The sequence below is a fragment of the Calonectris borealis genome, chromosome 21 (assembly GCF_964195595.1).
Source record: "Calonectris borealis chromosome 21, bCalBor7.hap1.2, whole genome shotgun sequence".
Classification (NCBI taxonomy): Eukaryota; Metazoa; Chordata; class Aves; order Procellariiformes; family Procellariidae; genus Calonectris; species Calonectris borealis.
In genome coordinates, this window is record NC_134332.1 from 8,057,108 (window position 1) to 8,080,569 (window position 23,462).

The following is a 23,462-nucleotide window of genomic DNA, read 5'->3' on the forward strand; positions in this document are numbered from 1 at the left end:
CACCTCCCAGCCCAGCTTCGACCCGGTGCTGCCCAGGCTGCAGGGCTGCATGGCCGGCCAGGGACGCAGCCCCCGGGAAAGCCCCCCACGCCCCAGCACACACCTCTTTCCTCCGAGATGATCTGAACGAGCTCATAGTCTTCAGGCCGGTCCCCGTCCAGGTTGTGTTTGGCCATGGCTTTGCGAATAACGACCGGGGTCTTATCCTGGCTCGTCACCTGTGAGCGCAGAGCATTATTAACCCAGGGGGTGCAAAACGCTGCAAAGCCTCCCACCACCCCAAAATGGGCCATGCCCACATCCGAGCGGGGCAAGCCACCCCTCCCCGGCGTCACCGGTGCCCCGTACTAACCAGGATGCTCTTGTACATGTTGCCGTTGTCCACAGCCAGGCTGACGCGGATGATGCAGCAGTCATCGACCTGCTGGTTGTAGAGGGGCAGCGAGAGGGAGGAGTAGCTGGAGATGCCAGAGACCGAGCGCTTGTGGGTGCGGGAGGCTGTCACCGGCGTGGAGGAGACGGAAGAGGACGAGGCACTGCTGGAGCCTGAGCCGATGCCCGACGTGTCCAGGGAGGAGAGGGAGGTGGATTCCCAGAACTGGAGGGCAGGGAGGAGAGGGGATGCGGAGGACACAGTGGTTTTAGCTTCTCCATCGGCCACAGACGGGGCGTACCAGCGCTGGGGAAGGGAGGCCAGAGGGATCTCACTGACCTGTGACAACGGGGGACCGACATGACTACAGCCACCGGAGGCGCGAGAGCCCTGCCGTGCTGCCGGAGCAGCAAAGGGCAGGGACCTCCCTAGCCCCGGTGGGTCAGAAACAGCCCCTGGGACCCCCACCCACTCCCCCCAGTCCCAGCGCCGGGGCAGAGGTGGGGCAGTCCCCGCACGATGGCCGCACCTGCCTCCGGAGGCCCGGACCCCGCGAGCTGCCCCGTACCTTCTTCTCCTGGCAGTCGGGGGACTCGGGGATGAAGCTGATGTTGATCTCCTCCACGTCAGAGCTGCTGGAGCCGGCGGAGGTGACACTCACAGAGTCGGTGGCATCGCCGCTGCACAGGTACTGCCCGCACTTGAGCTGGTCGAAGGATTTCGAGTGGGAGCTGCCGCTGGCGCAGGGCTCAGTGCTCGGCGGCTGCCGGCTGCCAGGAGAAACGCGGGGCAGGTGAGAATTGAGCAGAGCGAGGGTGCGTTTGGCTGGCAGCACAGCGGCCACCCCAGCCCAGAGCCCTGCCATCCTCAGCCGGAGTCACCCTGCGCTGGCCCCCGCCTCCACCCCGCATCCCACCGGGGACGAGCAGACTCACTCGCTCCATCGCTTGATGATGCCCGTGTTTTTCTTCGCCTTCAATGTGTTGCTGGCTGACTCCGACAGCGGCTCAATCTCGCACGACAGCCCATAGCTGGGAGGGGAGAGATGAGGGTTTGAGCTCTCTGTGCCGCCACGGCCGCGGCGAGCACCGCGCCGGCGGGGCGAGGGAGGCAGAGCAGGGAGCGGAGCTCGGGGCAGCTGCTGCTCAGCAGCTGGAGAGGAGCGGTGGGACCTCCCGATGCCCCGGCGGCAGCACGGCCCCGGACCCCGCTCACACTCACCTCTCGGCCTCGCTGAGCCGCTCCAGGCTGTGGAACCAGTCCACGAACTGGTCCTCCTGCGTGAAGCTGTAGTTGTTGCAGGCCGACTGAAGTAGCTTGATCTGGGCGATGACTTCAAACTCCTGAAGCAAATGGAGCCCATGAGATCTGTTTGCCAGCCCCAGGCGCCTCCACGAACAGCTCAGCCCCACATACGGGGACAGATACAAAGGACCAGAATCCCCCTCCCCAAAAATGAAGAACACGACAGCAAAAAAGGAGAGGGATCAACCCAAAGGGACTGGCACAGCCTGGGCTTGCACCAAGTCAGCCTCCCCCCTCCAGCCCGCTGTGCTGCTGCCAGGGCAAAGCTCTCACCTTCCTTCTCTTCTCAAAGTTGATCAGCCCGCCCTGGAAAAAAAAGGAGCTGAATGTCAGTGTGGAATAGGCAGAAAAAAATTCTCCCATTCCTCCCTGTCCCCCAGTTCGCTGCCACTGCAGCGCAGGCAACCCGGTCGGATGACAGAGGTGGATGCACAGGGTGCAGCGTCCAATATAGGATGCACAGGGTGCAGTGTCCAATATAGGACGCGTGGGGGACCAGCCCTCCATTTATCAGCCCAGGCTCTGTGCGGAGGAAGGGGAGGATAGAGGTGGAGGTACATACGTCCAGGAAATCCTTCATGGCGGTGTCGAGCATCACCAGGTCTGTGAGGAAGGTGCCAAGGTAGGGAATGGTGCCCTGCATCACGCCCTGCGGGGACAGCAAGGGACAGCGGGGTCAGCAGAGAGCTGGGACCAGCTCCCCAGCCGCCCCGGGGGGGACAGGGGGGTGGCCGTGCCAGACTCACCATCTCTCGCTGCTGCTGCTGCCGCTTCTGAGCCCTCTTCGGGTTGATCTCCAAGGTGGCGAATTTGGACGTGCCCTCCTGGATGGTGGGGAGAAGTGGGGATCAGTGCGGGAGGGAAACTGCACTAATAGACGAGCTAAAATTCACCCCTGCTTTTATTGGTACAATTTCCTTGTAGAGGGAAAGAGGGATGAGGGGAAGAGGAGGAAATCACAGCTGAGCTTTTTCATGGCTCACAGGGAGGAGAGGCTTAGTGAACAGGAACTGCTGCTCCTATTTCCAGCTCTGTATAAATAGCTCCTCAATGGGATGTTTTGTTCCCTTTTGCATTTTGTGTCCTCTCAGCCCCCAAACTGGAGCTAGGCTGGGAAGCTGCGGAGAGGCTCCACGGGGAAGGAGGACATTTTTGCTGCAACCTTTCACGAACCCTAAAACCCCACCTGAAATCAAGAGGACTTTCCAGCGGGCTGTTAAAATGCAGCTGCCTCTGGGGAGAAGCCATCACCGGGTGCACTGGATCCTACCCCACTGCTTCTCTCTGCTTGCTGAATTGCTCTACAAGCTTCAGGCAATGACGATTTTTGGACGGAGAAGCAGAAAGCGCAGCCTGGTCTGAAACCCCTGCCTGCTGCTCAGACTCAGCAGGCCCTGCCTGCACCCGTGCCTGCAACCCCGGCAGCGCTGCCAGGGCTTTCGCCTGGTGGCTGGAACACCGTGGAAACTTCTGCCAGCATCAGCCCAGGCTCCCTACCAGAGACAGGGCGACGCGGGTGCCACTTCCCCATACCTTGATGAGAAGCTCCCGGCTCAGCGAATGGTTGTTCTCGTCGGAGAAGATCTCGGAGAGCTCGTGGAAAGTGCGGAAGCTCTCCCTGCTCAGGGAGAAACACGGGGGGGAAGTCAGCAATGGTGCCACCCTGGGGTCTCCTCCTTGGGCTCTCTTCTGCTCACAGAAGACCCCCGCAATGCTCACAGCTCTAGCAGGGCCTTGCCATTTGGGGGCTATTCCAAGGTGTTTCGCATGGGAAGGAGGAGGAGGTGATGGTGCTTTTATTTCCTCACCCTCCTTAGGTCCCTGACACCTTATGCTGGTCCCTGGGTTTAGGGCACACTCCAAGAGGCAATGCTGGAGCTGAGATGATCCCATCTACACAAGTCAAGGGCCACGGCCACAGCACAACCTCCCCCTTGAAACCTCCCCACGGCCGCTGCTTACCGTAGGACCTCGTCCCAGGTCTTCTTCAGCCGGTGAACGGCATTGCACTGCAGAGCCGAGAGGATGGCTCGGAGGGAGGAGAAGTTCTTCAGGATGCGGCACTCCTGGGGGCAGACAAGGAGATGACAGGACTCAGCGTTAAAGAAAGCCCAGGGATCCGCTGGGATTTGCACACCGCAGAACCTCAGCCCTTGGGCCGAGGTGGGAGGCGAGCGGGATGGCGAGCTGTCCTACCCGAGCCACTTCGATCCACCGCTCCACCACTTTAGCCCTCTGCTGCGGCTTCAGGGACCGGTCTCCGAGACACGTGGCAATAACACAGTTGGCCACGCTATTGAACTGCGAGACCGTGGCACGGATGGTGGGCGCCAGGTGCTCTTTGCCCTTCTTGTCTCGCTGGGACCAGATGCAGCCCAGGCAGTGGTAAGGCACCACTTTCTTAAACAGCTCCTGGAAGATGAAGGGATGGAGACGGGTCCCTTTAGGGTCCCTGGGAAGGGAACAGGCCAGGAGGAAAAGGTGGAAGGGAAGAGACGGGCCAGTGCCCAGAGCAGCAGGTAGCAGACGGGCAGAGCACCATCGACGGGGCTGTTGAATGAATACTCACAGCATCCATCAGCGTGAACTGTTCGGCCACCATCTCTGGGGAGAAGGAGAGGAAATCTGGCTTCCCGTCCCCGACCCCGTTCTCCTCCACCAGCTGGAAGGTGCAGCCGCCGTGGTCCACAGCTGCAAGAGACGGCGCGAAGCTGAGCACGCAGCGCTGCCGCAAGCCGGGGCTCACGCCGATCCACGCCAGCCCCCCCACATCCCACCTCCCCGGCTCTTAATTCCCATCTGGCTTCACGCCTCGAGAAACGAGGCTCAGATAAAAGGACAGTCATTTTAAACCTGGATGCAAGTGTCGGCAGAGGACTAAAGGCAGATTAGCTAATCCACTTAGAAATCCCACTTCTGGTGCGGTTGGATTAGCTCCCCTGTGTGCCTCCATGTAAACGCAGGCAAGGTTTATAGGGGTTCAGCCACGTGGCAAGACCTGAGGTTTTGGAGACCCTCAATGCCAACCAGTAGCGCTCTCTCCACCTGCAGCCCCAAACGGCCCCCCGCAAGCGGGGAAGGGACCTCACCTTCTGCCTCGGACTCGCTCTGCTCTTGCTGCTGGAACTGGGCCAGCAGGATGCGGGCTCGGCGCTCCAGGTCCGAGCCGGGAATGTTGTGGCACACGTAGGAGATGAGCTGCTTGAGGCAGGCAAAGTCCGGGGGCTTGCGGAAGTCCTCTGAGTACTGGTCCAGCCAGGCGCCCAGGATGGAGGAGATGGTGCTGCGGGGAGGGGGGAAACACAGGCAAGCCTGCGTGAGAATCGGGTGCCAGGAGAAACCCGTGTGCACCCCCACGAGCCCCAGGCACCAGGAGCACCCGTGGGACAACACATGCCTTTGTACGAGAACCAAAGAGCTGTCACTAGAGCCACCCATCTCGTTCACCCACAGCGCAGTCAGACTTACTTCTTCAGCTCCATCCGCTCGTCCACAGCGTGCCTGGCATGGTCCCCGTTCGCCTGCACGTGGAGTTTGCCGTACCTGGTGGGGCACAGCGAGGAGGCAGTGAGCATCCTGGACTCGGCTGTGTCTCAGTGCTGCCTCTTCTCCCTCCACATCACCCCCCAGCTCTGCCAGGGGGTGGGGATGAACCTCTCATGCACTGTCCTGCTCCCCCCAGTCTGCCACAGCCCCTGCGTTATGGGAAGAGGGAAGCAGCCAGCACTGGCCACCTCGCAGCAGGGTACCAGCTGGGAGGGCTCCAGCTCACTGGGAAGTTGTGTCCTCCCCGTCCTGCCCCAAAACCTTCATGCTGATGGGGTTGGGAGAAGCCCACCAGCCCTCCAAGGCATGGCAGCAGAAGATGCTGGGGCTCTCCTGGCCAAGGGGGCTCAGACACCAGCCACCCCCAGCTGTGTTTTGGGGCTCAGGGCGGCCTCACCTGTTAAGCAGCAGGTCCAGCACTTGCTTGGTGGTGGCAAAGGCCCGGTAAGTGCACAGGAAAATGGTGACGTAGGTGGAGTCATTGCCCTTGAAGGCTGAGACCAGGTACTCCACCAGCTTCTCCAAGGTCCCAGCTTTTATCGTCCGCACCTTACACGTCTCGTAGAGGTTTAAGGCCGATTCGTTCTCAAACTGCCGGGACAAGAGCAGAAGTCAGTGGGCTGGATGAAGACAGATATGTTCAAGCGCAGCGCGGTCCCAACAGCTTCGCAAGCCGCTTTTGGGTCTAGGCTGGGACCACGGACCCCCTACAGTGCCTGGGGCTCTCGTGACGGGCCTGGGGAAAGGGAGGCTGGGTCTCCTCGGACACCAAATACCAGCAACCCAGCTGAGAAGACTTGAGCATTTGGAAAATCCCAGGAAAGGCCTCAAGGTTACCAAAATCTAGATGTGAATCAGAGTTGCCCGATTTTGCAAAATGGGGCTTCAGATTGTTTCTCCCATGCCCCTTCCCGTGGGGCAGAGGCCAGCGGGTGCTCCCTTGCCCCCGCTCCCAAATAAATACATGATTCCCAGATAAGGCTTGGAAGGACTCCCTAGGACAGGAGTGTATGGGGGAGCAAGAAGAGGGCAGGACATGGGCTGGTATCGACCCTGCCAAGCCCTGGCATCAGGTCACCATGTCTCTGGCAGGGAAACACCTGAAAACACCCCGGGGCAGGAGGCTGGCGGAGCCCCCAGCTTACCCCCAGCCATCGCTGCCCTTTGTTGGCCGTGTGATGGAGCTGCACCTTCCGGAGCGATATGCTGTAGATCACACCATCCTCCAGCTCTTCTCCGATCTCCTGTGTGGAGCTCTGCACGGCAGGACAAGAAACACCGTGTGATAAAGAGGGTGAAGCGTGGCAGACATGCTCTTGCGGGGTCGTACGAGGCATCTCAGCAAGCCGAAGGCAACAGCCGGCAGGCAGCGAGAGTCTCCCTCGCCTGCTCAGAAATGCAAAGCAGGCAACACCAGTCTTCCCGGCCAGCTTAACCCTGGGCCCACCTGAGCCTGCACACAGGCAGAGCCAGGACTTCGGGAAGCTGCTCTCCGTCTGCTCCGTGTCCCCGGCCTCTGCATCTCAGCCCTTCTGCAAACCCAGGCTGCACCAGCACCGGGTGCCAGCAGAGCGGGGACCCCTCGCCAAGCAGCACCCCCCGGTACCCAGCCCTGGCTGCTTCCCCCTCCCCAAGTCTTTGCCTTTCCCGTAAGGTGACATTGCCGCCCGGTCGGACCGTAATCTCGGTAATCTGCCCCTGTGGGAACTGAGCACCTTGGCACACCTTGGGTAATAAATAATAACCGTGAAACCAAGCCGCCCGAGAGCTTTGGCAGCGCTGGCCACGCACACAGGGCAGAAACTCAAGGGGAGAGCTCAAAGCTGGGGGGGAACCCCAGGAGCAGCGCCGGGGTGGGCTCGGGCGCAGCTGGGACAGGTCCCTGCACCCCTGGGGACAGGCACCTCCAGGCCACAGCCCGACCCGGCTATGAGGCTCACGTTTCTGCTCTGGGGAGATGAAGACCACCTAAAATTTGGTGAGGAAAGATGGGATGCTTCTCAGGGCAGGTCTCCAGGCACACGCCTGCCCCAGCTCCCCGAGCCCCACATGCCAGCACGGGGCTTGGCGGCAGCTCCAGCCCCACAAGGATGATTCGTTCCCTCCTCCTCCTCCTCCTCTCTCACCACACTCTGCTGAGTCAGTGCCTCTCTTAAGAGGATTTATGCAGATCCTTTTAACCACCGCAGGGATCTCCCCCGCCCTCCATCCCCCATGCCAAATGGCGGGACACGGTGTAACACGCAGCAAAACCCACTGCTCCGCAGCTGGGGAAAATGCCCGAAAGCAGTAAGCCTGTTAGCAGGGGGAGGTGACCACGCGCGGGGGTGCAGGGGCTCGGGGACCAGTCCCCCCTGCATATCACACTGCCAGCCAGGGGCCAGAGCCCGCCCGTGGCTTTCCCTGCAATCTGCCTCTCAGGAGCCCAAAAACCCCTGAGCAACGGCAACAACGCAGGGCTCGCCGGGGAAGAAGCTGGAAGCTGCCGTGGGGTGACCCAGGAGCGCCGCTGCTCCCTGCAAAAAAATCCTCCTCCCAAATCGCTCCCCGTACCCCGGCTTCAGACAATGCTGCACATCTCGAGAGACACTGAGCAGAAAGTGCCGAACACGGCTCCGAGCTGACGGATCAAACGTGCACCCAACGCGCTCTTTAACCACCGTCCTTCATCACCACCACCACAGCAGCGGTCACTGCGCTGTTATCACACCCTGCTCAAGTCAAGCGCTTGTTATTAGCAAGGAATTAAGGCAGAGAACCACAGCCAGCTCAAAGAGTAAGGGGAAAACTTTAAAAAGCCTCTCATTCGTGGTTGCAATGAATGAGGACAGAGTCCCCCTGGGCAGGGTTACTGGACTTCTGCCTCCCTTTCTGCTGAACCTGCTCTCCTCACTTCATGCCAGACTATCCAGAGGTTTGGGTTGCTGAAGCTCGAGGGGTTGAGAGGCTCCGAACTTCGGCTGTGCTGTGAACATCGGAAGTCTTTCCTGGGATTCACTGGCTTCCAGACCAACCCTGACAGCACCCTCACAAGGCAGCGGACAGACAGACGTCCTTCCGGACACCTGCGTCAGTCCTCCTCTTGTTCTGTGCTCTGGGGTAAATTAGGGCATAAATTTATGTTCAAGTATAAAAAGGTCTGAATTTCAAGAATGGAAAAGGCACTCGCTCCCCAGCATGGCGTGCCCTGGTGACATGAAAATCCATCTCCCCCCTGCCTCGATAAATCCCCCAGGCTAACGATGCTGGCTGCTGGGGAGGACAAAATGTCCCAGGATCAACCCATGAATCACTGGCAGCTTCTGTGCAACTACAGTGGAAAGTATTGCCATAACCGTGCAGGGGTTTTCACTCTGTATTTCATGTCACGAGCAGAGGATACACCCAATTTCGATGTGTGTAGAAGCAAATTTCATTTCCTTCCTATATTCAAGACTCTCAAATTCATTCATTTTTTGTCTTGCTGACTTGTGCGATATCCCCCAAAGTTCCCCCTTTGCAAACCACACACGAAGTACGCAGCTTCCCAGCGGTCCTCAGCCAGGCTCATGCCAAGAGCCAGGCGAGCTGCTACACTGCTACATTTTAAAATTTGGCTATTTATATTCTGCGTGAGCTTCCTCTTTCCTACCACTGCTTCTCCAAGATGCTGATTGTGCATTCCGCACATGTTGGTTAAAAACCAACGAAGCAAAAAGCAGCAGCAGGACGGAGCCAGTGAGGTCCCACTCCAACACCTGCACCAAACGCACGTTTCTCCCTTTGCAGAGGAGGAGACATGGGGCGGGAGCAGGGCTGGGAGAGACACAAAACCTTGAACTGTGGCTTATGTACATGCTAGCCATCAAGAACTCGCACCAGTTCCCTCCAGGACTTCCAGCGAGTCAATCAAAGAGGAACGTCTTCAACCAAAGATGAACGTCTCCCTCTTGGGAGAAGGACTCAATGACCCTTATGGGTCCCTTCCAACTTGAGATATTCTATGATTCTATGAAAATGGTCTCAAAAGAGCTTTGACAGACAAGCGCTGGTAAATATTGCTGCAGCAGCTACTGCTCCCCGTTGCCTGCCCTACGCATCTGGTGGAGTTTCTGCCCCTCGTAGCAGAAGGGAACACAAGCTGGGCCTCAGCCAGTACAACCACAGCCCAGCACGTGCAAACCCTCCTGCACCAGTGGTTCAACCTAAATAACTGAGCACCGCACAGCGGCAGAGACACAGGTGACCATCCCTTCCACTTACTGCATCGCGTTGGCAGAGAGACGTGGCCAATAGGCCCAGACAGCACTTTAAACGCCTGCAAGATTCAGCAAAGCTTTTCTGTGAAAGCACTAAGCACATCGATGGTTATGGCATTTGCACCTTCCACCGAGCTCATACGGAAGGGACTCAGCCCCCCAGAAAGTGAGATCCAACGTATTTCAAATTGGGCACCAAAAAAGGGAAGACATAGAAAATGAACATTTGACCATGATTTCTCCAGCTCAGTGTGCAATCCTGCCCCTTTCCGTACAGCAGGAAAAAGGCCTCTCGATGGAGGGGCACAAGGAAAAACCACGTTTAACTTAGGGGTATCAGACGCCTCATTCTGCAGAGTCGGAGGCTTTTGCAAAAGCAGCCGATAGTGAACTCTGCAGGAGTTCATCCCCTGAAATATGAAACTGGAGGTCCGCACCAGATGGCTTGCCTGGTTTTAGAGACCGCCTCTTCCAACTGCAGATAGCCCTGGGCTGTGCGAGCAACAAGCTCCCCACCGACAGTTCAAAGCCTGTGACTACACCGGGGAGGAATTCCTGCTCCGTGCAATAAACTCTTCTACTCTCTGGTGAATGTTCTAGTACACGGCACGGCGTCGAACCCCACGTCTTCACACGGAGGTTTAATAACGAGCTCTAAGACGTAGCCAAGGTTCGCGAGCCTGGAGGAAGGGCTGCGGTGTGAGGGACTCTCGCAGGAGCCAGGCGGAGAGCAGCAGGGGATCTGCCTTCGTCTCTTCTCATCAGCTGAAGGGAGGGGAAAATGCAAAAGCCAAACAGCAAAGCAAAATATTGGCTAGGGATCTGCATTTTAGAAAGTGTTTGAGATCAGTCACAAAGGTGGTTTTAGTGAGACAGGAGCAAAGTACAGGATTAAGTGTGAGCATGACAGCATCCCTGCACGTTACACACAGACAATTATCCAACAATTACCAGGTCTTAAGAGCTCTGGTCCCATGTGCCCCTGGGTTAGCACATTGGCCTCCAAAGGTGCAAAATAATGAACTGTTATTGGAAAAAAGTATTAATTTCAGCACACGTGGAAGAGGCAAAACTGCTTAAAGTGCTTTTACTGATGCTCCCTGGACAACAGCTGGTTTAACGATCAAGATGTTCGTGTTACTCTGTTCCCTTTCAGCTGGGCTACACAAAGTGCCTCTTCCACAGGCAGGCATAGCATAGCACCCAGAGTTTCTTTGCACCATGATTTCCAAGGACCGCTGCTACCAGCCACAGGAGAGAAGCAGACGCTAACCCTGCCCATGGCACATCCCTGCGCCGGGAACCTGTGCCGGCTGGGAATCAACAGTGGTTGGGAATTGACAGTCTCGCTGGCTAAAGAGACAAGAAAAGGCAGAGCTGAGCCTCAGAGACATCTCGGGGAGTTTCTTGTTGAAGCTCCACGTTTGCACAAGTTCAAAAGGACTTGACGAAAGCTGGTAAAGCCAGAAACAGAAAGTGGGGGTTTGGTGTTTACAATCCCCAGTCCCTTCCCACCCGCAGCGGGAGATAGGCCTGTCCAGAAACGAAAGGAACCTGCTCCACCAAGGACCACGTCCTCCACGCTTGACACAAGCCCCGAGTTAACTTTCGTTTCACTCCCGGGAGCAAATCCCGAACCCATGCAACGAACAGCAGCGGCTTTGGGGCCTCTTAAGTAAACCGAAGCGTACGACATTATGTAAAAGGAAATAGGAAAAAAGCCACCCCCATCTAGTGAAAGGAAAACAACTGCAGTTCCGTGAACCAAAGATAAAGACCGCAAATGCAGAAGTACCCTCTGTCTTCCCCATCCAAAATAAGCGCACGCAGCACAACTCCCTTCCTCGCGGGGACTTCCAGGCAAAAAGCCCCGCGGTGGATGTTCCCCCACGGCTCCGCCGGTCGGGATCGTCCCATCCGCTCCTCACACTCACCTGCAGTTCCCTTCCCCCAGATGCGCTCAGGAAGGCTGCAGAGGCTACCCAAAGCTGGCGAGGAAGCTGCCGAATATCCCCCGTGTTCGGGGAAAGGAAAGGTGCCCCGGGCTGGCGCCTGCCTACCCCCGGTGACCCAGGGCACGTGCTTTGGATTAGGAGCCCTCTTGCTCCCAAACACCATCCCAGCAATGACCGCGGTGGCACTGGGGTACGGTGGTTTTCGCCAGCCACGGGCCGGTTGATCTCCTGCCGTCTCCCCAGTCGTGTTCCCATTGCTGCTGATGGAGCTCGAGGCCCCCGCCGCGGCTCGGCTGCCCCCAGCGCTGCTCCCCGTGCAGAGATGTTAGGCAGATGGACATGTTTCCTTTCGGTTTTCAACACACTCTGCCTTGCCTCCTGCCTGCCCAGAGCCGCCTCAGACCAGGACCGATTCCAACAGCCCATTAAAAAATAATGACAAAGGGGGAAACAGGAAAAGAAGAGAAAAAGGGCCAGAAGCTAAACTTAAACCCACTGTGAAAAGGGGGTGTTTTTGCCAGGACACCAAGACAGTGGTGACAGCTGAGAGCCTGTTCTCACCCCATCAGCCGCTGGGCTCTGCAGCTGGGCTTCCCTGACACCCTTAGCTCTGCTTTTGCTCTGCCTCAGGTGTTTCAGCAGGCACCCAGCGCCCGCAGGGAACAGCCCCGGGGCCGTGCATCACCCAGTGCCATGCACTCCCAGGGAGCAGGACGGGGCAGAGGGAGGGGGCACATCACCCCGTATCTGCCTCTTGTGGGGATTTTACACCTTCTCCCTCAGGGTCTGGGGCTGCCCGAGACCGACGGCAGGTCTGATCCTGTGTCCGCAACCCAGAAGGGTTAGAGACAATGTTCCAAAGCAGCCTTCTCCACCCTCGCGGCTTAGGAAGAAGGGAAAGCAGCGGCTGGCGGATCGGTTACAAAGGCATCTTGTGACTCGCACACAGTGAGTCAGTGGCTGGAGTGGGGATTAGGAGCTCAGTGCTCGGGTCCAGAAACGAGACAGAGCAGATACACAGGATTCCTCCCCCATTTGCTTTTGTTTTGCTTTTAAAAGAAAACTAAGAGCCTTCCCACACGGAGAAACTTTTTCGCTCTTTTTATGGTCTGGAAATCAAGAGTCAAGGATCTGCAAAGACTCTCTGTGTCCGCTCCATCCCCCCCCGGCCTCCAAGGGGGAGGATCAGGCCCCCTGATGCAGGGGGTGATGCAGGTGCTGGGGGATCCCCCTTGCTGGGGGACTCCCCAGGGAAAAGCAAACTCCATCTGCAACTGGCAGAGCCAGAGACGACTGCTTAACTCCAAACCCTGTCTTTCCTGCACCAGGGAGCATATGAAGAGCAGCAGCACCTCCACCTAGACATCTGCATCCTATGTGAAACCACCACCAAAGCAGGACTTCCCTCGTGTTTCCTACCAGGGGATGTGCTGGGAAGGGCTCCCTTCGCAGGCTGCTGAAGCTTAGAAGAAAACTTGAGTGCAGCAGGTTTTGCTTCCTCTCTAAGTTGATGGAAAAAAGATCCCGCCGACACAGCAGTTCTAGCTCTTGCTCCACAGTCCGTAGCTTTGTGTTCGTGATCGCTTCGGCGTGCGTTTCGGCAGCATCCATGCTCAGCGCCAACGCCTACGCAGAGTCAGGCTTGCATAGGAGGGACGCAGCTGGCCTTCGCTTACAGAGCAACTGCTCCGCTACAAACTCGCCTAGAGCCCGGAGGGTAATTACTAGAAGTGAAACCAGAACGACATGACTGGTGACAACTGGTGTATAAAAAATTAATACATATTGCTCTGTAAGGGTAAGTAAAGATCGAGCGGTTCACAGTAAGTCATTTCAGCTGAGAACAAAGGTCTGTATTTCACCAAGATGGAACAGAAAAATCTGCAAAAAACGTAACAGAAACAAGTTTAAAAATTGATTATTTTTTGGTGTGTGTACAGTAGCACCTGTAAGTCGCAACGTGACTCTATAGTGCCTTGTTCAAATGCGAAGAAAAACAGGGTGTGTGTCCTGAAGAGATTACAGTTCAAGCCTGATCTAATATTACCCTATTGATTCCACTGCTGAAACAGGGCCCTTTTGCACCAAGTGTGTTATTTCTGCGGCAGCAAGAACTGCCATATGTATTTGGAAAGGGATGGTGATGAGGTTGGCATTCGGAGCTGACGTACCTTGAAACCCATTGGTATGCTCATTCCTGAAATGTCAGTCATGTCTTAAAACATGTTAACCAGAACACACAGACTTGTTCCTTATTGCAACGCCAGGGCAATGCTTGTCCCTTGCATGCATCAGCATTTGCAAGCTAGTGAGTTCATCTATCCCAAAAGTCAAGTCTTTACATTCTCAGAGACACAAAGCCTTGAATAGTTCTCCTGCTCTCAGCTCGTAGCCCATGTGCCAGTCCAGACAGCCAAGAAATTAATCTTAAGAAGTGTTAGCTGCTCTTAAACCAGCTTCTTTTGTCAAACCTCCCCCTTGACCCCAGCATGTACCTGACCTGCGTAACGAAGATCACACCTGGGCACACACCTGCGGCACGAGCAAGGCACGTGGGATATGCAGAAAGGGCAACGCAATGACGACGGCTCCAGCAACTGCCAGGCGTAAAACATCAGCCCAGGCTCAGGAAGCGGCTTTCAGCCCCCCATGCCATGCTGAACCATCCCACCGGCCCCACGCCGACATTCCCAGAGAGTTTTGCCACACACCATTCCGGAGCAGCCTGGATAAGCTGTAAATGACTGCCTACGCAGTAACCCACCCGCTGTAGCTTGCAAAGGGAAAAAGAAAGCCGAGTCCTGTCTTTCTGTAATTTTGAAGGTGCACAGATTGGGGTGGACAAATTGGAGGCTGTCCAAAAGCCACGGCCCTGTCTGGCTGCAGTCTGGCTTACGATAACTGCGCCATCACCCTTCGTTTCAATTTGAACAAGGTTAATTTCAATTTAGCTCAGACATATCCTTAGTTTAGATAAGCTGAACCAAAATAAGCCCTTGTGAAATAAATGTGTCCACCCATGTGTTTACACTGCCTTACGTCAACTTACATTCCCTCCATTAAAGCTGGTGTGACTGAAGCGTGGGCAAAGCCGACAAGCCCAGACCTCTTGGGCCCCCCTCCCCAAAATCCCATCGCCCCAGCCTGCGCAGAGGAGGACGCCTGGGGGGCTCCGGATGCCCCCAGCCCACCCTGACCCCGGAGCAGGGCAGGCTCGGGCGCTCTCCCAGCCCGGTTCAATGCCACCACTGTGCTCCTCGGGGCTGGAGAGGGGCTCGCGGTGCCGGTGGCGCAGGAACGGCCTCGCCGGATGGCTCGCTCTTTGTGTGCGTGTCTGCATCAGGGTGACCCAGTAAACAGCTGAAGCAGAGAAAATGCAGGAACAATCCAGTGCAGGGAGGCAGCGAGGGGCTGCCGGTGAAAGGACGGGAGGAATAAATGCGAGCCTTTGTTCTCCGGCCGTGCCCCTTGCGCCCGACTCCCACCCCGGCCGGGATGACGTCGGACGCCTCCATTTGCTGCCGGCGCGCTTCCCGGGCCGCCCCGCGCCGAGGTCCGGGCTGAGCCCGTCTCATCCCAGCCTCCTCCTGACACCCGCAGCCCCAGCGCGTCCCACCGCATCCCAGCTGCGGGTCGCAGGCCATCCCCTTCGTTCCGGGGAAGGGCTGCTGCGGGCTGATCCGGGAGAGATTTTTCCTTTTGGATAGTCCCCCTCTACTTGTTCCCCTCCCTGGGGTGCCTGTGGGAAGCTGGAAGGGGGAAGAGCAAGCACTTTTGCTTTGTAATCAAGAAAATCTCACCTTCGGAGCATTACTTAAATAGGTGTCAACGCGGCAGGAGGTGCTATATAAGCAGGTACAGAGGCAGGAGTCAACAAGCCGACACCTGGGGGGCCTGCAATCAGGATGCTCAGTCAACTGAGTCTGATTTCCACAGCTGAAGCAACTGAGAGCTTAAGTTTAATTGGCACCTTTGGGGAGAAAACAACTGGGGAAAAAAAAAAAAATTTTAAAAAAAAAATTCCAGCTGTTGTCAAGTGCCTGAACACGCACGCCGGGAGCCCAAGCAGCGAGGTTTGGACCCGAGCCCTGCCCCGAGCGCTGGGTGTGCCAGATCCTGCGCATCCCGAGGGGGGAGAGCGGCTGCGGTACGAGGAACGCGGGTGCCCAGGCTGGGCGCGGGCAGCGGGATGAATTCCCTCCCCGGACCCTCAGCCCTGCACTCGTAGGCGCGGGTCCTGCCCCGGACCGTGTCCGAGCACCAGAGGAGCTGCAGGCAGCCAACCCTCCCTCAGCTGTTAGCCAAACCCGGGGGGGCAGGGAGAGAGCAGGAGCTTCACGCAGGGTTGCTCCGCTTTCCCACCTACCCTGATTCAGCACAGACTTTTGGGGCTATGTTTTCTCCCGCCGCTTAAGACACAGCCCTTTTCCAGCGATGGCTGGGGACGAAGGCGTACCGGTGTCTGCAGCAGCACTCCTACGTCTGCTCGGGGACACCAGGCGTCGGGATTTCAACCCGGCACTGGGTCACCGCAGGCGTTTGCAGGCAAGCCTTCCCTCACGACTAGAGCTCCTTCACGGCAGGTAAAGCACCACACAAGTAAGCCTGTTCCTCCCGGCCAGTACAGGCACGCTCCCACCTCGACTCGTCTGTTCCTGCCACCCTGCCCCATTCATCCCCCGGGATTACCAGCCACAGGTGAGCATCCCTGCAGCTCACCCTCCCACTTAAAATGATTTTGGGGGACATAGATACCCAAAAAGCTGATGTGCACAACGACCATGGGGCAGCATCAGTGCGAAGAGGACAGAGGTGCCCACCTCCCTTCCCTGGCTCCTTTCCTTTGATGTTGCCTGGACTAAGACAGGTCAAGCCTCAAAGAGCCCCATCCTCCCAGAGCTGAGTTTTGCTGAGGAACACGCTGAAATCCATGGGAACGAGGACTGGGAGAGATGGAGTTTGTGGGATAATCCCCCCCCCCAAGAAGCACCTCAGGGAATAAGTGTTTGTTATGACACTGGCGTGAGCCATAGCTACGCTCTGAGTCAGCCCCAGCGTGCTGCGAGGGAGGGACCAGCCTGGCCCGTCTTAATGCCAGTTCTCACTGTCGCAACCAGGACTGAATCTAGTAAACCGCGTTGTCTAGAAACCCAGCAATCACAGTCACAGTCACCAGCAATGGGCACCGCCGCCGCATTGCTCAGCATGGGGATCCGGCCACAGCAGAACTGCACCTGGGACCAAATATCCATTAAAAAAAAAAAATTAAAAGCAAAGAAATAGCAACATTTGGAGAAAAGCTGGGCTGCTTTAAGATGATAAACCAAGCCGAGCATTAGCCTTGCTCTGAAAAGTCTGCAGTGATAGTTGAGGTCGCAGCATGGGAGGAATGGGGGTGACACCATCAGCCCCAGTTCACAGCCCCCACGTCCTCCAGCTCCCGCAGCTCACCGGCTCTGCTGCTGCTCCGATGCACGGAGCCAGACCTCACCGGCAGCAGGCCACCAGCTGAGCCTTTCAGGCAAGTGTCTTTGAACAAATTCCCTGGGGTTTTGGCCTGAACTGGAAGGTGAGGTCCCGAACCCCCCGACCACACGAAGGTGTGCGCTTCAGCATCCTTGTTCGCTTCCCACAGCTGAGTTTTTGCCCTGCCAGTCTCGGGCAACATGCTTCGCTTTGCCCAGCTTGGCTAAACGATGGTTTCCTGAAGTTAGTTCCAGCTCTAAGAAGCCAACCCAAACCAAACACATCATTTCACAAACGAAAACGCTGGCTCGAGCAGGGAGCCCAGCGCAGGCTCTCAGCTTGCGAGTCTCCATGGAGACCCGACCACTGCAAAGAGCAGGGAAAGGTTGCGTGGTTTTGCTCCATCACATGAAAAGAAGTTCTGGTAAGACGGGTAGCAAGCCCTTTGAAAAGCAGGTTTCCACACAGGCCCTCAGCTCAGCTGCTGTTTGTTAAAGTGTGGTTAGCGGAAAGAAGAGCCGCTCTAAAAATAATGCCTCAGCATTCCAGATGAAGTTGCCTCCGATGAGTTTCCTCTTCAATCTGCCCTGTTTGCAAGTCAAAACAACTTTTTTTCCTGCCCTGTCAGCTCTGAGGACTTGGCTGGTGCCTGGCAGCTGGAGCCCTCTCCATCCTGCCTCCGCGACCCGGGGCTCGCCAGGCAGCTGTGCCCACCCCGCTGCACCGGCACCCAGCACCCCACATGCGGCGCGGGAAGACGCCCTTCCCTGTCCCTTTCTGAAAGCAGAGCTCATCAAAATCCAACTGTGTAATGAAAACAAACTCACTGCTGTCAAGCTATGCCAGTGAAACGGGCCACGCATGTGCCTCTGCGTGTGCTTAATCTCCACTGACATTTAGCTGTCACATAACTCCTGACCCTCAGGTATGTTAGAGAGAAACTCGTGGCGGTTATCTAATGTAAAAGCTCTGCCCTATAAGAACCTGTACCAACGCGGCCCCGGGAAGGTAACCAAAGACTTTAGAGATTATTTGCATAACATCACAAAAGCAAAACAAACAAAATCACATGGAGAGACAGAGGGTTTAGGTGCTACGGAGTTGCCACTTCATTGCACCGAAGGAGACCAGTGTTTGCTCACTGCAGCCCACGTGATGGCATGGCCCACGCAGAGATTTAGGAAAGGACTTTCCTGTTGCCTCTGGGAGAGCTGTTCCCTGGTGTTAAGAGAACAAAAGGCCCATCCACAAAAGCCCTTCTGCAAACACCAGATTACACATGCGAGCAAAACCACTCCTGTGCTCGCCCGCAGCACGCGCGCAGAGCAGCGCCCTTGCACCCCTGCCCCTGCTCCCATCCCCTCCCCGCAGCCAACCCGCGAGGCTGAGCCCCCGGCGAGCGGCTGGGATTACTCCATGCCGGAGCTCAGCGCTCCCTTTTCCCTAACGACTCAGGAGCAAAGTCCAAATGCATCTTTATTGGAGCTCGGTGAGCCGGGTGGGCTGGGGCTGCTGTGATGTGCGGGCGAGTCCTTACACGGGGACAGGAATGAGACAAACCACCAGCTGAAGTAGCCAAACAGCTCAATTCTTCCCCAGCTGCCAGTTTTCCCAGGCAGGCACGCTCCAGCCAGAGGCCGTGATACGGTGATGCTTAGCAGGTCTCCCTGAGCACCAAGTCCCTCCTCGTAAGAGCCCTCATGCCAGCCTCACCCTTCAGCCTACAGATGCTTCTCGCTGCAAAAGAAGGTCCCGCAGACCCCCGCAGCAAACACCACACATTTTGGACAGGCCAAGGATGCTGCTGTTTGGTCTAACCCAGCACCACTGACAGCACAGGATGAACAGGTTAATCTATGGAGGGTATGACTCCTACAACTCAACTCTTGCTCCCCAAGGCCCAAGTGATGCTTCAAATCCCGACCTCCCTCATCCAGACCCCGCAGGTGCCATCCCACCAAAGCAATGCACAAACTCCAACCTGCCACGAGCTGCGCTGGAGCCCCCCGGGCCCCCCGCCAGCAGCTCGGCCAGCTTTGTATCCAAATCCCGCTCCTTAGCAACGACATTTTTTTCCCCCTCTTGCTGGGTCCGTGGGAGATGAAGAAATATTTGAGAACTGAAACAGCCCTGCTGCAAGTATATATTTAAATAAAAGGAACACGTCCGCTTGAGAGCCAGTCACTGGGCAGCTCTGGAGATAACGGTGTTAGAGAAAGTACAAGGAGGGGATGCCCGGACTTTAAATGTGGTCTAGAGTGACCTAAATAAGCTCTCTGCTCCTCATGTCCCTCGGGGGACAGAGTGGCTGGCAATTAGAGAGCTGGAAAGGGTGACGGAGGAGCCACTAGTGGTGAAGCCCTTCCTATGGCCGGACCAACTCAGGTGGCCCTAGAACCAGGCTGTGCTCTGGCCCTAACTGTGGGGTGGTCACAGCTGACCCCCCAGCTCCGAAACAGTGGTGCCGGCTGAGCGAGACCCGTCCCTGCAGGCACAGCTGGCCTGACGCTCTTTTGGCTCATCCCACCCCAAACCTGGGCACACGGAAGCATGGAAATCCTCCGAGACCACATTTAGTTGCCCCTGCCCGGGAATCCCACCTCGATAGCTAGAAAATAGACGGCTGCAGCAGAGCGGCAGTGTGATCTGGGGGGGCCTGGACCACCCTGAGCTGAGCACGGGACCTGCTGCCTGCCCTGTTGCAGGGAGCCCCGGGAGCGAAGCTGGGGCACGGGGGTGCCTGGGGGGGGGTGCCTGTCCAGCCTGCGGATAAACAAAGATTTCAGTTTCCAGGGCTGCCAGTCTGGTACTAAATCCACTAAAACCTCAACGAGATCCCAGTACCGGAGGGTTTGCCACCCCTATGGAAACATGGCGTGGCAGCCTCCGAGTAACATGATTCTTACACAAACACATTTAGAACGTCTCTCCAGCTTCTCTCTAACCATATCAAATAATTATAAAAAAATCCCTCCCACCTCTGTTATTCTCATCCTGCAGCAGCCACCAACAATCAGCATCTCAGCCTGCTCCCGGCCTCACCGCCGGCTCCAAACCCTTCTGGAAGGGAGCCAGAAGGTAGGTCCCCATCCAAGAAATACCAACAGATGATGTTCATCTGGCAAATTGCAAGGGGCATATCAGGTTGTGCCTAGGGGAGGAGAACAGGCTGGGAGAAAAGGATCTTCTTCCAAAGGCACCATAGGAAGCTAAAAGAAAATGGCTTTTAAGAGAGATCTTTGCCCCTCCCTCGCCTCCTTCCGGGCTGTAAAGAACAAGCACTGACCTCCAAGGCATCTGGCCTGAGCAATTCAAGTTTTTGAGGATGCGTTTAGCAACTGAAAATCTCCTAATTGTTCAGAAAACAAATAGAGCCAGAATAGCAAGGACACGAGCTTTTTTGATATGCGTCAGCCCAGCCACTTGTCTAGAGGTTCGGCAACGTCAGTCTCCTGAAAGTTTCAGTCTGTGTCATCTGCAGTGGTGTTTACGGCACGCTTGTCCAGCAAGGACCAGGAGGAGGGCCACCAAATTCACTGCAGCTGCCACTGGACGGGAAGGATTAACACTTGCTGCTGCTTTGGGATGGACTGGAACTGGAAAGGTCAAAGCAAAAGGTCTGCAAAGCTGCTCTATCGATCCCTCACTTGAGACAGTCAGTTTAAATTTTCCATTCCCTGTGGTTAAAATCACAGCGAGAACACTTGGCAACACGTGGCCATGAGACCTCGAGTGGGACCTCAAAGCGATGCCTGGGTGATCGATACCGTTGCTGTGGGATACAGGCAAAGGTCTGCCCTGCTGACACCCGCGGGGGCTCAGCCGAGGAGCGGAAAACGAGATCCGCACTCCCCGCAACCTGCCCAGCAGCTTTCCAGGGATCCTCTATTCCCCGTGGGACCAGACTATCCGCCCCATAAGCTGGCAGAGCTCCACCAAAACCAGCTTTGTCCCAGCGCAGGGGACACGCCAAGCCTGGGAAGCACAACTCCCTTCGGCGGAGGTGGCAGCCCCAGGCTCCCACCGAGGACCCGGGACCCGCGGCAGCGCTGCGGGGCTATTAACGGGGGTTAGCAAAACACTGAAGGTCTCTGGGGGTTTTCTTAGCCAAATAATCTGCCTCCTCCTCCCAGCGTGCATCTTGCAGAGTAACCCTACCCGAGGATTATAACCACACCAGGCTGCTGCCAGGACAGTTGTCACTACACTGACACCCATATTTTTTTTTCCTTTTCCCCAGTCGTGCACTGTAATGCCGGCAAGCGCAACCCACCCGGCGGGGCTTAGTGAGCAACGTGGAGGCCCTCGCACGGGAACACACCAGAGGTTAGCGGCTCTCCGAGCATCTCAAAGCTGCTCGGGAGGCAGCGGGTCACCATATACCACTCTGGGATGCACCTTTTCTTGCAAACAGATGGTACAGAGAAAGGAGAAATTTGTCTGCAAGTTGTTCAGGGCTGGGAGGAAAGCCCAAGCAATCAGATGCCAGGACTGTGCTCTGACCATTACGCAGCACGGACCCATGTGCAGCCCAAAGCAGAAATCTGGGCAAAGACGACTTCAGGGGAGGTCTGGCAGACAGTTGTCTCTCTCTGCTGTGCTCAGGTGAGCGGGGGCTTGCGCAGGGCCAGCGGGGGCCATGCAAAGCCACCCTCAGCCCCAGTCACTTTTCCTTTGCAGCCCCCATCGCCCGAGATGCTGCCAAACCCTCCCCTGAGCTCCGGAGCCTCCTCCGGCTGGGGTCCAGGGGGTCTCGCATGTGCCAGGCAGCCTCTCCCCTGGGGTAAGAGCAGCACGCTGCATCACCCCCTCTTTTCCTCCCCACTCCTCTTGCTCTCCCTGCCAAAAGCACGGCCCCTCGGCCTCCCGGAGCGCGGAGGGCCGGAGAGGCTGGACTTCCTGCCAGGCATAACACGAACCAGATGATGTACTCCAAACAATGTCAGTACGCCCACCCCCAGGAGAGAGAAGCAGGGAGGGGAAAGGGGGGAAAATAAGCTGGATGGAGCTTTCATGAACTCTCGGCAGAGCTGTTGAGCCCTGCCACCAGGCCAGAGGTGAACCAATACAGCTGGAGCCTGAGATAATCCCTTCCCGTCCATGGCTGACCAAGACTTTCCATCACAGGTTATGGGGTAGATCGTTTAGTGCTGGGAGAAGGAGCCATCACCCCCTGAAACGCTGGCTACCCTCTGCAGCTATCTGCACAGTAACTCAAAAGGTTTTAGTGGTGATTCCCCCCCGCCGCCACCCCTCTCCAGCGGGAAGCATCTAGAGCCGAGAAGCACATCTGCAGCTGGCTCCAAATCCCAGCAAAGCCAGACTTGCTGACCCTTGCTGATATTAACCCCTGCACCACCAGCCCGCAGGGCTCAGACCCCGCCGTGAAAGCACCACCTCTGAACGCCAAAACCTTCCTCCAGCTGAGCTTCTCCTAACATACCGTTTGCTCAGAATCAATGAGATTCCTGGCACGCCGAAGATGATCATCCATTACTAAGAAAAAAGGCACAGCTCTGACTCAGATTATTTCGGGTGCCTCCGCACGCAACTGCCATCAACAAACCACTCAGGCTGAGACCTCCAGGGGACCAGTCCGACTCTGAACCATCCGAGGTCGAATCCAAAGCAGCACAAATATTTTGCATCCTCCAGCAAAGTCCTCCCGATGACCGTAACCTTCCCAGAGGACACTTTTGTGGTTTGGACAAGCCTAAAGCCTTTACAAGCAGCTCAGATCTAAGCAGACTCCTGCCTCTAGCAGCCAGAGTCTCAAATGAAATATTAAAAGCCCCTGGTTTTAGCAATCCGCCCCCTTCCCCGGTTGTCTTGAGGGAGAGCGTCTCTTTGGTTTCTCCCAGCAGAGAGCCTGGCAGCCTGCCTGCCAGTCAGTGGCACAGCCACACACAGCAAAAAAAAACAAGCAGAGGCACCCATTTATTAAATCAAATGAAACAGCACTACGTGTAGCAGACTGCCCACAGCCGTCCCCTCACCAAACTCCGGGCCAGCTTTGGCCAGGCTGCCAGCGAGGCAGAGAACCCCAAACTAGAGAGGGTGGTGTGTGCCGGGGCCCGCTCCGCGCTCCCACCCTGCAGCGGGCTGAGCCCCCCCAAACTCATGTCAGCAGTGACGCCCCCAACCATCCCCATCCCCGCGCTCACCTCCAGCGGCGGCAGGTCGGGGTCGAGCTGGGTGAAGCTGTGCAGCACCACGGGGCTGCTCTCGCCGGCCACCTCCAGCCTCACGCCGCCCCAGAGGCTCCGCGCCCGCCGGCAGCCCTCGAACATCCTCTCGGGGGCGGGGGCGGGCGCGGCGGCATGGTGCGGCGGGGCGCGCCGGCGGCTCACCATGGGCAGCGCCGCATCCCCGGCGCCGCGCTCCGCCAGCGCCCCCGGGGATGCCCGGGGAGGATGGACGCCCGGGGAAGGCTGGTCCGGAGCCGCCGTGCAAGGGAGAGTTCGGTGGGGTCGGGAGGCGGCGGAGCGGAGCGGAGCGGAGCGGGAGCGCCCGCAGCAGCGGGGCAGGCGCCGGGAGCCCGCAGCCGCCCCCGCCGCCGAGCAGCCTGATGTCACCGCG

At 57.2% G+C, this 23,462-nt stretch overlaps 1 protein-coding gene across 1 annotated transcript in view; it reads right to left on the reverse strand.

The window, feature by feature from the left end:
• RALGDS (ral guanine nucleotide dissociation stimulator) overlaps positions 1-23,236 on the reverse strand; it is a 25,487-nt gene extending 2,251 nt beyond the window's left edge. Inside the window, exons 1-17 of the mRNA XM_075170634.1 lie at positions 23,048-23,236; positions 6,370-6,480; positions 5,622-5,815; positions 5,147-5,221; positions 4,768-4,961; positions 4,248-4,369; positions 3,875-4,090; positions 3,641-3,744; positions 3,212-3,296; positions 2,425-2,502; positions 2,241-2,327; positions 1,952-1,984; positions 1,595-1,716; positions 1,309-1,404; positions 942-1,143; positions 353-712; positions 104-218 (exon numbers count right to left, since the gene is read on the reverse strand). Of these exons, the coding sequence (XP_075026735.1) occupies positions 104-218; positions 353-712; positions 942-1,143; positions 1,309-1,404; positions 1,595-1,716; positions 1,952-1,984; positions 2,241-2,327; positions 2,425-2,502; positions 3,212-3,296; positions 3,641-3,744; positions 3,875-4,090; positions 4,248-4,369; positions 4,768-4,961; positions 5,147-5,221; positions 5,622-5,815; positions 6,370-6,480; positions 23,048-23,236 (2,383 nt within the window). The remainder of the gene's footprint in view (positions 1-103; positions 219-352; positions 713-941; positions 1,144-1,308; positions 1,405-1,594; positions 1,717-1,951; positions 1,985-2,240; positions 2,328-2,424; positions 2,503-3,211; positions 3,297-3,640; positions 3,745-3,874; positions 4,091-4,247; positions 4,370-4,767; positions 4,962-5,146; positions 5,222-5,621; positions 5,816-6,369; positions 6,481-23,047) is intronic.
• Between the last annotated feature and the right edge of the window lie 226 nt (positions 23,237-23,462).